The 13,707-nt window shown below is 34.8% G+C and overlaps 1 protein-coding gene across 34 annotated transcripts in view; it reads right to left on the reverse strand.

Moving 5' to 3' along the window:
• Nucleotides 1-13,707, reverse strand: part of LOC117419551 (C2 domain-containing protein 5) — a 40,748-nt gene that overhangs the window by 6,143 nt on the left and 20,898 nt on the right. For 14 of the 34 annotated variants that reach the window (XM_034032382.3, XM_034032390.3, XM_058986140.1 and 11 more), the window contains 13 exons: nt 7,534-7,648; nt 6,960-7,148; nt 6,151-6,342; nt 4,777-4,963; nt 4,227-4,391; nt 2,916-2,966; nt 2,236-2,376; nt 1,859-1,922; nt 1,399-1,460; nt 1,190-1,288; nt 962-1,051; nt 467-554; nt 142-234 (listed from right to left, as the gene is read on the reverse strand). In XM_034032382.3, coding sequence (XP_033888273.3) covers nt 142-234; nt 467-554; nt 962-1,051; nt 1,190-1,288; nt 1,399-1,460; nt 1,859-1,922; nt 2,236-2,376; nt 2,916-2,966; nt 4,227-4,391; nt 4,777-4,963; nt 6,151-6,342; nt 6,960-7,148; nt 7,534-7,648 — 1,536 coding nt within the window. The remainder of the gene's footprint in view (nt 1-141; nt 235-466; nt 555-961; nt 1,052-1,189; nt 1,289-1,398; nt 1,461-1,858; nt 1,923-2,235; nt 2,377-2,915; nt 2,967-4,226; nt 4,392-4,776; nt 4,964-6,150; nt 6,343-6,959; nt 7,149-7,533; nt 7,649-13,707) is intronic. The other 20 variants (XM_034032385.3, XM_034032396.3, XM_034032403.3 and 17 more) reach the window with 4 other exon arrangements.

The following is a 13,707-nucleotide window of genomic DNA, read 5'->3' on the forward strand; positions in this document are numbered from 1 at the left end:
CACATTTTCAGTTTGTGCTAATCTCAGTTACTTTAAAAACTACAACTGCTGATTAAGGATTAGTTGAGCAAGAAATCTAGCTATTACATACAGTAACACATAGACCATAAAGCCATTCAAATGAATTTAAACCAGGCTTACCTGTACCTTTTCTGGGTGAGAAGGGCTGTGCACCTGGTGAGTCAGAGCACAGTTCTAATGGGAACTGGAGCTGTTCCTCATTTTCGGCAATGACTAGAAAAAAAGAGAAAGAAAATTACAACCCAGAAGTTGACATGGTCCATAGCTATAGGAAAACCAAACTGTTCTGTAAGAATACTAGCTAGCAAACAAATCTGTAGCGTATTTTATATTTTGTGACACTTTTTTTTTTCTTCAAGCCTCCCATTTCTGTGATAATTTAAGATTATTGAGATACATGATAAAATATATTCTTAAACATTGGATTATTATTATATATACTTACCTTTCATGAGTGCCTTATCGACACTAGCTTTCCAACTCTCTTGAGCTTGATCTTTGTCAAAAGTCATTGCCACAGCTGTAACAGCCACCTTTAACATCCAACAAATAACTTGTGTCAGTGAACATCCAACACAAGGTGAACATACAAGCCTCGCCACGACTGTGAATACTAAATTAGAGGTATGAAATAACAATATACAAATCACTAGAAATCATTGCATGCACACGTAAAAAGGAAATGTGCCATACATTATGGACGCACGGACAAACAAACAGATCTCTCTCTCTCTCTTGATTCCAATATTGTCAAAAACTTGTGGCAAAGAATGTCTTAAACAAGTTCCATCAAAATTGGATAAGCAAAACTTTATACATACCCAGACAGACATTTCAATGATATCCTTGTAACACCTAAGATCATACTAATATTATGTGTTTTAAAATAGACTCAAGTATGTTGTGTATTGATTTCTCAAAAGACATATTTTGAACACACCTGAATTAATTCATCCTCTGGCACAGCAACTGTAAAGTTCACATGACAGAGGCAGCATGGGATCATGGAACGCAATTTAAAATACAGACTCTGTATGGTTTAAAAAAAAAAAAAGAAATAGGTTAAATACTCACATATGTCTGAGCAACTGAAGTGGCAGTAATACATCATTACTGTATATTGTTGAGAAGAGGGACAGTATCAGACTACAGGAAGTAGAAATGTTACCTTTAACAGATTCTCACACAGATCATTAAAAATCTTGTTGAGTCCTTGGTTTGTAAGATTGACATTATTTAACCTGAATACTCTCACTGAGGTAAACATCTAGGATAAAAAGAGAAGTTGAGAAGCATTCATAATGTGACTGACATCAGCTCAAATCTCAAATAATATTCAAAACTTAAATGCCTTGGCAAGATTCAATATTTACATACCTGTAAACCAGTTGTCCAGTTGTAAATCCCTGGCATGATCTCTGTATTGCAGCTGTAAAAGCCTATTTAAAAAACGTAATGAAAGAAGCCACCAGGAAGCAGCAGTTTAATCTTACAAATCTGTGTGGTATGTGAACAATATGAATACTGTGTCAAATTAAAGTTAAAACAAACAAACAGATAAATGAAGAAAACTCTTCAGCACAATTAAAAGGGGAGCAGTGACAATATTACTAACGCAAATACACATTTTAAATCCTTGGTTAACTCCTATAACGGTTGTATATCCTATTCTTAGAATTCATTTAGGACCAGCTTGGTTTAAATCCACCACAGCACTTTACTGGTGATGGGACCAAGAATGCATATTTTTGGTATCAATGTGACTAGACAAGTGAAAAAACAGTAAATTAAAGTTTAGCCTAAAAAATACTGTACATGAAAAATAAAATCCTCCCACCTGCAGGTAGTGGGGCATCTGTTAGTAAAGAATGGATATCTTCTACAGCATCAGCATCGTCAATCTGAAACAAGAATGAGTTGACTACTCATGAAACAGTCTTGCTTTTGAGTAGGGCTAGAACAGTATATTCTTAAGTATGTTGTTCATTTAATGTAACTAAAAATATGTAACATATGGCCCCAATTATTTAAACTGTTATATAATCCATACACCAAGTGCAATGTCACTACAAGCTGATGAGCTTTGGGAGGTCCCTTACTATTTCAGAAGAATAAAGCATAATAATCATGCATTTAGATTTGTACTATTATGCATAATATTATTAGATCATAGTGCAGGGGAATATAAAATATAGGTTCATCAGACTGACATACCTCAAGAACAAAGGCATCCTTCTTTCCATGTGACAGGTCCAGCTCTGAAATCTCATCAGAGCTTTCTGAGTGGGACCTGAAGATTCTGGAACGCTGCCGAGGTTCTGGAATTGGTGATCCGATAATTTCCTCACTCATCTCCTACAGTAAGCAAATTATGGGTATGTTCTCAATTTTTAGAAAAGTTCAAATAATTTATACAGAGCTAACAGTTAATGCAAAAGCTTATACAGTAACGGCTACACAAGTTCAGAAGCAAAAGAGCAAAGACTTTCTCTTCCCTGGTGGTCAGTCACATATACTGTGGAGAAGAGGGACTCTGGGGGTGCAATATAATCAAGAAATGTACAATGCTGTATGACAAATGTCAAAAGGATTTTTTATTTAACAGACGTGGACTCGTAATTAGAACAAAAGCAAGCCTTCAAATACATCAAGAGACAATATCGAGTTCCCAATCACCAGTTACTGTTTATCTTTCTTCACTGTTTAAACTTAACTAACCATACACATGTTTCAGTTAAGGATACACGTAGCAGATGATGAAGAAAAGTCATGTGCGTGCAAAAGAAGAGCTATGTAACACACCACATGGTGAGAAAGTATGCCAGAACACACCAATTATCACCAATACAAATAACCAAAAAACATGCATTACATCGACACCACAAAACATCTACCGTATTTTGGCCTTTGAAGGTTGACACTTCTGGATCCAGGGCAAATAATTTCTTGAAAAAAAAAAAAAAAAAAGAAAAAGAAAAAATCTTATAGAAACAAAAAAACCAACAACAGCACTAAAATACAATACAAAGGCACTAACCTGGATGCAGGTTAATTCATTTGCCAATATCTTTATTACTATTATAACAAGTCATTTACGATAACCAACTGAAAGTAGAAAGTAGAAAATTCTTAGTATCAGGAAATTAGTTTAGTCCAAGTTCGTTTTAATGAGAAATGACTGTACATCTGTTTTTAAAACACTGCCTGCCAGACATCGGTAGTTGCCATCAAGGATTTTCTTGATGTGAAATCAAAACAAATATCTGGGTAATTTCACAGGCCCTGATTTGCAGTAATCTTGTTCTACCTTACCTGAGATAAGATTAGGGAGACCAAGTGCTAACCTGCAAGTCTCAGCCATTTCACAGACTCCGATTAGCATTAATCTTAGATTATACAATGTTACTTTAGTTAAGGTAGTCCGAGATTAATGATAATAATATATATTGGAATACGTCAACCCAGCTATTTTAGTTTAAGAAAATAATTAGAAACTTTTAGCAGATTATAATTCCATTAACCACTGCTGGGATGCTTATTTTCCAGGGTCCCTAATAGTGGAAATCACTCCTGACGGAAACCCCTACCAATACTGACAATTTTAATTGATTTCTTTTATTGTTCTTTACCATTTTGTTATACATTTAATCCCCATATAAAAAAATGTTCTGCCCTGGTATAACATGTTCCTTTTCATACTTTAATCCAGTTGACTCTGCTTATACAGGAGTGGTGGCCTGTGGCAGTGTGGCAGGGTGAAAGCCCTGCCGGTGAACAGGTTTGTGGGAAATATTGGGTGGCAGGGAGGAGGTTAAATTCCTCCCTGCAAAACCCAGTGGGAATGTGGCTGGAGCCGCACATGTGTATAAAAAGGGCGATCACAGGTGTTAGTTTAGTTGTGATGGTGAAGGTAAGGTGCGGTGCTGGTTGTTTCTTTGTTTATTGTACTGTTGTAAATAAAATGCACGACAGCGCTTGAACTGTATCATTCTGGTCTCACTGAGTCTCACTGTAACGCCACCAGGTCACATGGCCCTACTGTTCATGTGGTATAATTGCAGAGAAGCTGTTTACTTATTTATTTTTTTGTAATGATGTATTTTTGGTAAACACAAAAATGTATTTATATTTTAAAAAATGCTGTTTTGAATTAAAAACAAAAATGGTCCAAGCATTAAAAAGTTGGACTTCATGATTTTACTTACAGGAGGGGTAATCTCATAAAGCTCTTTGTTTTTAGCGATGGTGTCATTGATCTTCTTCTGCATGTTTGATATATGTTGCTCGTAGGTTATATCACTTGACGTCTTCCCAGCAATCTGAATACCACCGGGAGTTGGCAATGCAGTGAGATAGACACCTGTAGCGGACTAAAGAGAGGAACGTAGAAAATAAAAGAAGGACAAAAGGTTAGTGCTCAGATTTCTTATTTTGTACCAAAACAGCAGCAAACCATATACTTTTTTTTTCTGGTTAGGTATTTTACTTCCAGATAAATGTTTAATTTCTTATGTATGCAGGCCAAATAAACATGGGGAAAACTACATTAAGCAATTGAAGCAATTTATTAAATATTAATTGTAGGTGAACAACTTACCACTGGTGCAAACATATCACCATTTACAAGCAGAAATATATAAATATGTGTAAAATGATTAATTTGGAAATACACGGTTTCCATTAAAAAAAGGACCAGCCTATAGAAATACTTTGCATTTAAATAATGCCAATAATTAACTCAAAGAAATAACTTACTGCCAGCCCAACCAGCATGTTTTCCCCTACGCTGATCTGAATTCGGAGTCCGAAGAGGGCATTCATTCCTCTTAGTTTCAGCTTGTTCATTAGCTGGGTGTGCAGCTCGTATTCCATGAATGGCAGCAAGTTACTGATGGCTGTTGCATTTGCCTCTCCCTGAGCCTTTTTCTTAAGACGGCATAATCTGTAAAAAAAGGAAGTTCACTGACTGACTGGTATCATTTGATCTACATTCTATTCTTGCTTTTGTCACTAAGAAATACTGTAGTCACGTGAACCCAACAGGAGATAATTTACTTAATCTAACTATCAAAGAGATTTTTAATTTTCCATCTCTCATGTTAAAATGCGAGTTGGTTGGAGTATAAAAACACAGCTTTCTATTTACTAGCTTGTTCTGTTCCTGTTATTTTTTGTTTCAATGTTTACTACATCACATCTTAAGAGCCCTATAAAGATGTCTCTCATGAACACTCATTAGTACTATGCAGTTGTCACTAGCATGTTTGACTGTATTGAACTGCTGCCGTGCTTCTTTTTATCTGTTAGAGTATGTTTTTATTCAGGCAATCTTAGAATGATGGAGTTTGTCTGCGTTCTCTGCAAAAGCCTTATAGACTCTAACATTTAATCAGATATTCATTCCAAGTTTAGTTGTATCTAGGGCTTCTGATTTTCTGTATAAACCAATAAAAAACTATATAACACCCCTGATACAAAACCAAAAAAAATGAAATCAGTGTATATCCAATAAACACTGGAAAAACACTTGAAATGGTTACTTAATTCATGTTGACTTGACCCCTTTCCCTGTGAAAAAAATAAATAAAATAACCTACAAAAGAAAACTAAAAAACTTTCCCAGTGCAGTTCTGAATACTTTAAACCCACCCCAGCTACTGAGAGACAGCAAATTCATACATTTCTATTGGAGGATTGTAACCCGCTTGTAAGATTTAAAACGAGATTACAATTAGAAATGGAGCATCGTTCTTGCTCATGAGATTTAAAGCTATATTGCAGTTCGATAGGGATTATTGACACACTCGTGAAATTTAAAACAGAATTCCAAATTGTGGCGACATGTAAAAAAATTCCTAAACACGAAAACCCGTGACCATAAGGATTTCATTGTGGAAGACAGCAAAGGAAAGAAGGTACTGTCAAGTTACTATACATATTGTGGACAGAAAAAAAACAGCCAAGAATTTTGAAAAGTAACCAAACAATAATTTTGTACAGTATATAAAAAAGTGAAAGCCCCGAAAAAAAAAAAAAAAAAAAAAGATAGACTTTAAATCAACAACAGCTAAAAATAAGCACCGATAAATTAATAAATAAAAAAAACAGAAGCCCTAGTTATACCCTTACCTGGCCTGGATGAGGCATCCTTTTCCAGTTACTGCAGCTTCTACAGGCAAATCTACTGTTGTAAAAAGTACATCTGGGACTTTCTGCTTCCGGCAGTTATAGCAGTAGGTGAGATGTGCTGGGAAAGGCATGTTGAGCTCATCATAGGGGATATGGCAAAACCCACAACTGGGAGGAGAAGGCTCTTCTAATCTGAAATTATACCAGGTATTCAGGTCACTGGAATAGGGATACATTTACTGTCCTACTATTTGTTATTAGCTCAATACATACCAATGTAATAGACTTATATTACATGTACAGTAATTAAACACAACAACAACAAAAAAACTAGTTCTGGTTAATCTGAGGTGTTTGACAGTCCCAGTCAGTCTACAAAGAACTACATAAAAATACACACAGAGACACACACATTCACATTTATGAACTTTAACAGCAATAGAAGGCCATAGTAACAAAGACCTCAAACCCATACCCTATGAACATTTTATAATCATGACTTTTTTCAAGGTTCTTGGTAAAAAAGACAACAGCCAAATACAGTTTCACGGACATCAAACTCTATATATAACCTTCATCTGTAACTCTCTCAGAACCAAATCTTAAAAGTTTCTGTTTGAAGAGATGAAGTAAAAAGACAACCAACTGCTTATTACAATTCAAACATTATCAGTATTATTTTGTTAGTAATTAAAAAGTGAGTTTTTAAGAGGCTTCAAACAAAATGTAAGACCAGGCGAACATACCAAAGCGTATTAGTAGAGTTAAGTATCCGATCCTGTGGCCTGCACTGTAACTCTGTAACCTACCCTAACACGGAAGAACTATCCTTGCTCAGAGGCAAAAAATCAAACTCTCCCTTCTCTGACCCTGTGGAAAAGTAGGTAGGCTGCCTTGACAACCTGTGTTCACTGCAGCCATCCAAGCTGCCATCTTGGAGGAATTTGGGATTAAGTACTGCTGCTGTGCCAGATGCAGATAGGATGCAGACTTCTTCACTAAAAAAGAAGAAAACAGAAATCAAGGCATCTCACATTTCTGAACTCAAGTTACTAGAAAACAAATGTAGAGGTTAAAAATCAGGAAAAAAAAATGTAAACCACCAGAGGTGATACTAGCATACTACTATATAAGGAGGCAATGGTCACAGTACTACAAGAAGAATATAATTGCCTTGCAGTACAGTCAATAATACAATGTATTTATTTGCGTGGAAGGACAACAATGTGGGGTTTTTTTTGTTTTTTTTGCCCTGGATAGGATAGGTGTCTTTTGGAAAGATACCCGAGTGAAGGACTGGTAACTATGATGCATTACTGAAATGAAACTGATCCTTTTTTACACAACCTCCCAGTAATTAGAATGATCATGCTTCTGACATACCAGATGCTGGTTGATTCACTGTAGCCAATCACAGCGTGACATCCTAGTGCTTTGGCGTGAGATTTGATCTCTTGTCTGATTTCTTCCCACCAGGCATCACGGGTTTCAGGTTCATCTGAAAGATACAGGGAAAAGCATTACTACCTTGTATTATGAAACATCTAGATTATATTTATTTGTGATTTATTTTGTAATTTGCAAAAATTGAACCATGCTAGATTTATGAACAATGTATTGAGAACCTCAGTATGTCATTTTCTAATGTCCATTCAAAATATAATAACATACAAATAACACACATATAGAATTAATGCAGTGCATTAACCATACTGAAAGACTTTTTGCCAAAAAAAATTAAAAACTTGATTATGGCAAAAGATATCCACAACAGCAATTTCACAGGGGCATTTCATTGTCACATTGGCTGTGGGATAAAAGGGCCATATTCATAGATCACTTACCCAGATTCTCATCAAGAAGAGATGACAATCTCTAAAAGGAAAGGGGGAATGTGTGTAACACAATCTACTAATGTGGCTTTTCAACATGTTGACAACCAGCCCAGATACAACGTTTATGGCTTTAACAAGTTTTGACTAACTGAAAAAAGTCACTAAATGCTAGTTTTAAATTTAAACAGACATCTTCTGACGTGTTTAAATCGCACAAAGGATGCAAACAATTCCATTCAACATTTTGCTTAGTACACAGCAGACAAATAATGTTTAATGTGACCTCAACATTTTGATAAACATGTCTATTTCTTGTCAATATACACAGTGCAACATGCTACAAGTGGAATTTTACAATGTTGACATTTTTTTAATTTAGTATTCTGTTATTTCATCAAACAAAACATATACTCCAGTATTACAGAATGCAGAATGTCAAGTTCTAGTTAATAAATTATATATATATATATATATATATATATATATATATATATATATATATATATATATATAATTTTTTTTTTGTAAAATAACAATTCAAATTTAATGGTCACACCCCTGTTTTGCACCTGTGTTTATAATCAGGGTATTATCAATCCAAGGGATGGTCATCAGAAGTTAAATATTTAATTGCTGAGACCCTTTTTGTTTAAATTGATTCATTTTACCAGACTGTGTAAAATTGTAATTGCTTAAAGTTAATAATGCATTGTAGCACATTCCATCAAGCAGAAACAGCTTTTGAAACTGAGAAACAAGTCTATTTAATTTAATTTTAAAGAATTAAACAATTAAATCTCTGGGATGTTTTTTCTTCACTTCAGGGGAGAAAACAGGTTATAATAGAGTTTGAATACAGCATCCTGGGGAATAAGTAGAACGGGGAAAAAGTGGATCGTCGTCTAGAATTTAAAGGGGAGGTTCTATTGTTTCTAAGGTTTACACCTACTAGTACTGCGTCTGGGGAATTAGTAGATCGAGCCCAGGGAATAAGTTGATCAGATATATTAACTAAAAATAAATAATTTAAAATGAACTTTGTGTCATTTATATGTCTGTTTGTTTAACAAACATTATAGCAACTCAAGATGTTTTTCTTACATATTTAACGTGTAAGCAGTACTGTAAGGATAGGTAAGCGATCGATTATCAAAAAGTTAAAGCACGATTTCCAGTCATGGACAAAATTGAGCTCCATGCTGCGGTTAGTAACTTAGGCCGCGATGCACAGCAATCACTGATACACTTGTATTATTATTATTTATTATGCGCTTTGTTCTTTCATTTATTTTTAAAGACAATACTCTACATTTTTATTTTCCAACCTAAGTATATGGGCTACATGACAAAACTCCTGTTCCTATTCAAACAAAAAAAAGAAACTTGTTTACTAATTTAGCTATCATGTTTGATGTCTGAAAACATTTTGACATGTAAAACCTTTTAATATACAGTAAATAAATCTTTGTGATCACACATCAACTACATCTGAACAATGACGTTTTTACAGGCAGAAGAAAGCTGACAAGTGTTTAACACTAGGCCTAGTATAAAGAGAGATGTAAGTTACAGTATAACTGAACACTTTGCATTGCACATTTCACAGACCGAAAATAAAAAAAATAAAAATTAAGTGGTGTGTGAAGACATTACCATACGATCTGGCAAATAAAATGACCAGATAGAAAATGTTGATTCATGTAGTTAACCTCCCCTTTAATCAAACTGCAGCCGCGCCTTCCTTTTGCCTTACTGCGCTTGCGCGGTCCACTTTTTCCCCAGTCTACTAATTCCCTTTGACAACGTTACTAGTTTAAAACAAACAAACAAAAAGGTAGCAGTTTGCACTGTATTATGAACAATAAGACAGAATGGAAGCTGTGAACCAGACTGAATTAATTTACTTTTGACTTTGGAATAAATCTACTGATTGACAGGTGTTACATTTGGTTTCTCTTACATGTTACGATTTCCCATAACAATGTAATCTAAACACAATAAGACTAAAGTACTAATGATAATATCTGAATTTGAAATTCAGTTTTTAATGTAAGGAAGTAAAAAAAAAAAAGAATACTTAAGAATAATAAATGCTGGACATGTCACACATGCCTTTGGAGAATTCATCAAGCAGTAAATCTGTAGCACCCTGTTGCTGTGCAAAGCAATAGGTTTCTCTTCCATGAAGCTATAGACATTCAGCTGCCTATTATATAGCGTAGCCACAATTTTAGGAACAGTGTATATATTTTCAAATCAAATTTGCAATCTGTTAACTTAAGCAACCGTAACAGCCACTGACCAGATTGCCATGAACTGAGGTGTCTGGTAAACTGTGAAAAGAGACATATGAGAATAAACATTCCTTATGTATCTGGATTTTATCTGAAGTAACTTGCAACTATGACAAGTTACCATCAGTTTATGAATACGGCCCTTGGGATGCGGGAATGCACATGCCCAATTGTCTCTGGTGGGTTTCTTCCAGAAGTTTTTGTTTGGAAAAAGCAGTAAGCTTTGAGTGCAATGGAAAGGCCAAAGCGGAATCAGCAGACAGTAGGCACACATGGTGGGTTATCTTGGCGCATGCTTGAGTCACGTGACAGAACAGACTGAAAAGTATGGCAGCTCACTGAAATGGTTACAGAGGTCATGGCCCTGAAAATATATGCAGAAGAATGGCATGCACTTTTGGCTTCCAAATGTATCTATAGACTCTGGTATCAAACAGAAATATTTTGAACAAAGTTATTTTTTCAATAACAAATTAAAAATAACGTAATGTTATCTATTTAGCAAATCTTGTCAATATTTTTTTTTTCAATCCCAATCTTATTTAAAAATATTATAAATGTAATGTTCATAATTATATTTAGATCAATAGATATAATTAGACTTCAAAATACTGCAGAGTATATGCACAAGTCAAACTTCTGTTAATTACAATCTGTCACATTATCTAAATTTCCATTAGCTGGATTACCATGGATTTAATCAATAAGATGATTATATTAATTATATTTCATTAAATTATTTAATCAACAATTAATTTCTAAAACATTGTATATATGTTAATAGGTAGAACACTATAATAATAAAAATAATTATTATTATTAGTATTATTATTATTTCAGAGGGTTAGCTATACATGCCTTAAGTTTACACTGAATATAGAAATATTGAATATATTTACTTTTCTTGAGCAGATTACATGATATTACTAGATTATTAGAAAAATAGTGTAAAGGTATTTTTTAATTTTTTTATTTATCAACATTCGTAAATGCTGTTCTGTATATTTACAACAATTGTTCATCACAAATGCAAGTATAATATAATCAAAGCAGAAGCAAATACCTCTAAGTGTGAAATGAACAAGTGCATTAGAAAAAAAGCAAATGCAGTCAGTCATACAAACTGTAGTGAGAATTAATTATACTAATGTCCTGATAAGTCATTATTTTGTTGCTGTACCTTCAGCTGTATGGTACAGCCACTTTTCCAATTTCCCTTAAGATAATGCACTTCTAAACTAAACATCCCTGCTTATTAAACTTTAACTCCATGTATTAAATAAAGATTGACTTGGTTCATACACAATACTGTTCTTTCTGTGGGGAATAACAAAAGCCTAATTGAAGCATATATCAAAAGCATGCACCACAACAATGAACCTTTTTTTGTATATAAATTAACCAAATGGAAAACACAAAGAATAGCACATGCTGCAAAATATTATAATTCAGATACTTAATATTAAGGTGATGGGGCATACATTATTTTCTTATTTCTATCTGGGCTTTAACAAACCAGTTTAATTCTTAGCCTGGTGATGGGCAACATAAGTTTGATGTCACAGGTTTCACTTCTAATGACTCCTTAAGTAGGAATGTTTATAGCTTATACTATAAATATGAATATAAATATATTAAATTATGTTAATATGTACACCTGCTTTTCATTACAAAATTTATCAAGAGCGTTAACTTGGTTAAACCCACATATTGCTATATTTATACAGAGAATTACTGTGCAAATAAAATAGTGCAGTGTTTTTGGGTTCTCCTGGGACAGAAATGAGACTGCAACCGTGAGTAGATGAAGGCTCAAGCCGTTTATTATTTACAATAATTACACAAAATAAAATCATAAAGTGAGGGAAAGGGAAACTTGTTCGCAAATTGTTCGTATTTGATTCCTCTGATCTTTTCCCTCTCTCTCTCCCCACACACACCCCCTTCTCTGTCACTCTTGCTTTCTCCAATCTCACGGTCTTTTCCCCGCTCTCCCTTATATGCCCTCACCATATTTAACATCCAGGAGGCTTCATGATTTCACTGACTGACTACATTTCACCGACTTCACTGACTGACAACCTTGAAAAGGCATAGACAAGGATTATTAAAGCGTTAATGACTCCTGTATATTTTGTGTACTTTGTCAGTGTTTTTAGATAATTGAATAAACTGTATCATTATTTATGAGGCATTGTTAAATTTAACTAAACCATAAATGCAGTTGAATTTTTATTTTATTTTAAATGAAGCAACTGCCGTATGTTTGTTTGTTGATTTGTTAAAAAATAAAGTTTAAGTTTGGATTTTCTTTTAAATCCCAATGCCTCTCTACCACAATTAATAATAATAATAATAATAATAATAATAATAATAATAATAATAATATAAATGCTACACAACGTAGTACAGAATTTCTCTGAAATGATTTTTTGTAAATCAAGAGCCATACAAAATCTAAATGTTACCTATCTACTATATTCAATACAGTGGAGGAGTGTGCATGTGTTTCTCTCCAAAAATCCCACCTCTGCCACTGACTGACTCGCAGTATGACCCTGAGCAAGTCACTTAACCTCCTTGTGCTCCATCCTGGGGATGAGATGTTAAATCAATGTCCTATTGTAAGTGTATATAATGTTCACAGCCTACCTCTGTAAAGCACTTTGTGATGGTGGTCCACTATTAAAGGCACTATATAAAAATAAAGATATTATTATAATTATTATTATTATATTATTAATAAAACTCTCGAAAGGGCTGTAGCCATTCAGCTGATGAAACATCTCATAGATAACAATCTGCTTGAATCTCTAGTCTGGCTTCCGGCCACATCACAGTACTTAAACTGCTCTGCTCTGGATTGTGAATGATCTCCTGCTTAATGCTGATGCTCCCTCTGTGCTTGTCCTCCTTGACCTAACAGCCGCTTTTGACACCACAGACCATGGCATTCTTCTTGACCGCCTTCAGAAGTATGCTGAGATCTCTGGAACCTGTCTCTCCTGGATGTCCTCTTACCTATCTGGCCGCATGCAGTCTGTTTTCTATGCTGGATGCAGGGGTGTTGCAAACCCAGTTACTTGTGGTGTTCCCCCCAAGGATCTGTTCTTGGGCCCCTTCTCTTCAATATCTACATGCTTCACTTGGGTCACCTCATCCGTCAACACAGCCTCATGTTTCACTCCTATGTGGACGACACCCAGTTCTACTTAAAACTCGACCCTGGAAGCTCCTCTGCCATGGTCCGGCTCTCAGCTTGCATTCAAGACATCGAGGCCTGGATGTCTGCCAGTTTTCTTCAGCTGAACACTAGCAAATCTGAACTCCTGGTAGGATCTAAAACTCAACTTAAGAATCTCAATGTAGCTGTCCTGAACCTCGGAAACTGTCTGCTGCTGCCTTCCCCCACAGTACGAAGCCTTGGT

The sequence above is a fragment of the Acipenser ruthenus genome, chromosome 14, assembly GCF_902713425.1.
Source record: "Acipenser ruthenus chromosome 14, fAciRut3.2 maternal haplotype, whole genome shotgun sequence".
In the NCBI taxonomy this organism is placed as follows: domain Eukaryota; kingdom Metazoa; phylum Chordata; class Actinopteri; order Acipenseriformes; family Acipenseridae; genus Acipenser; species Acipenser ruthenus.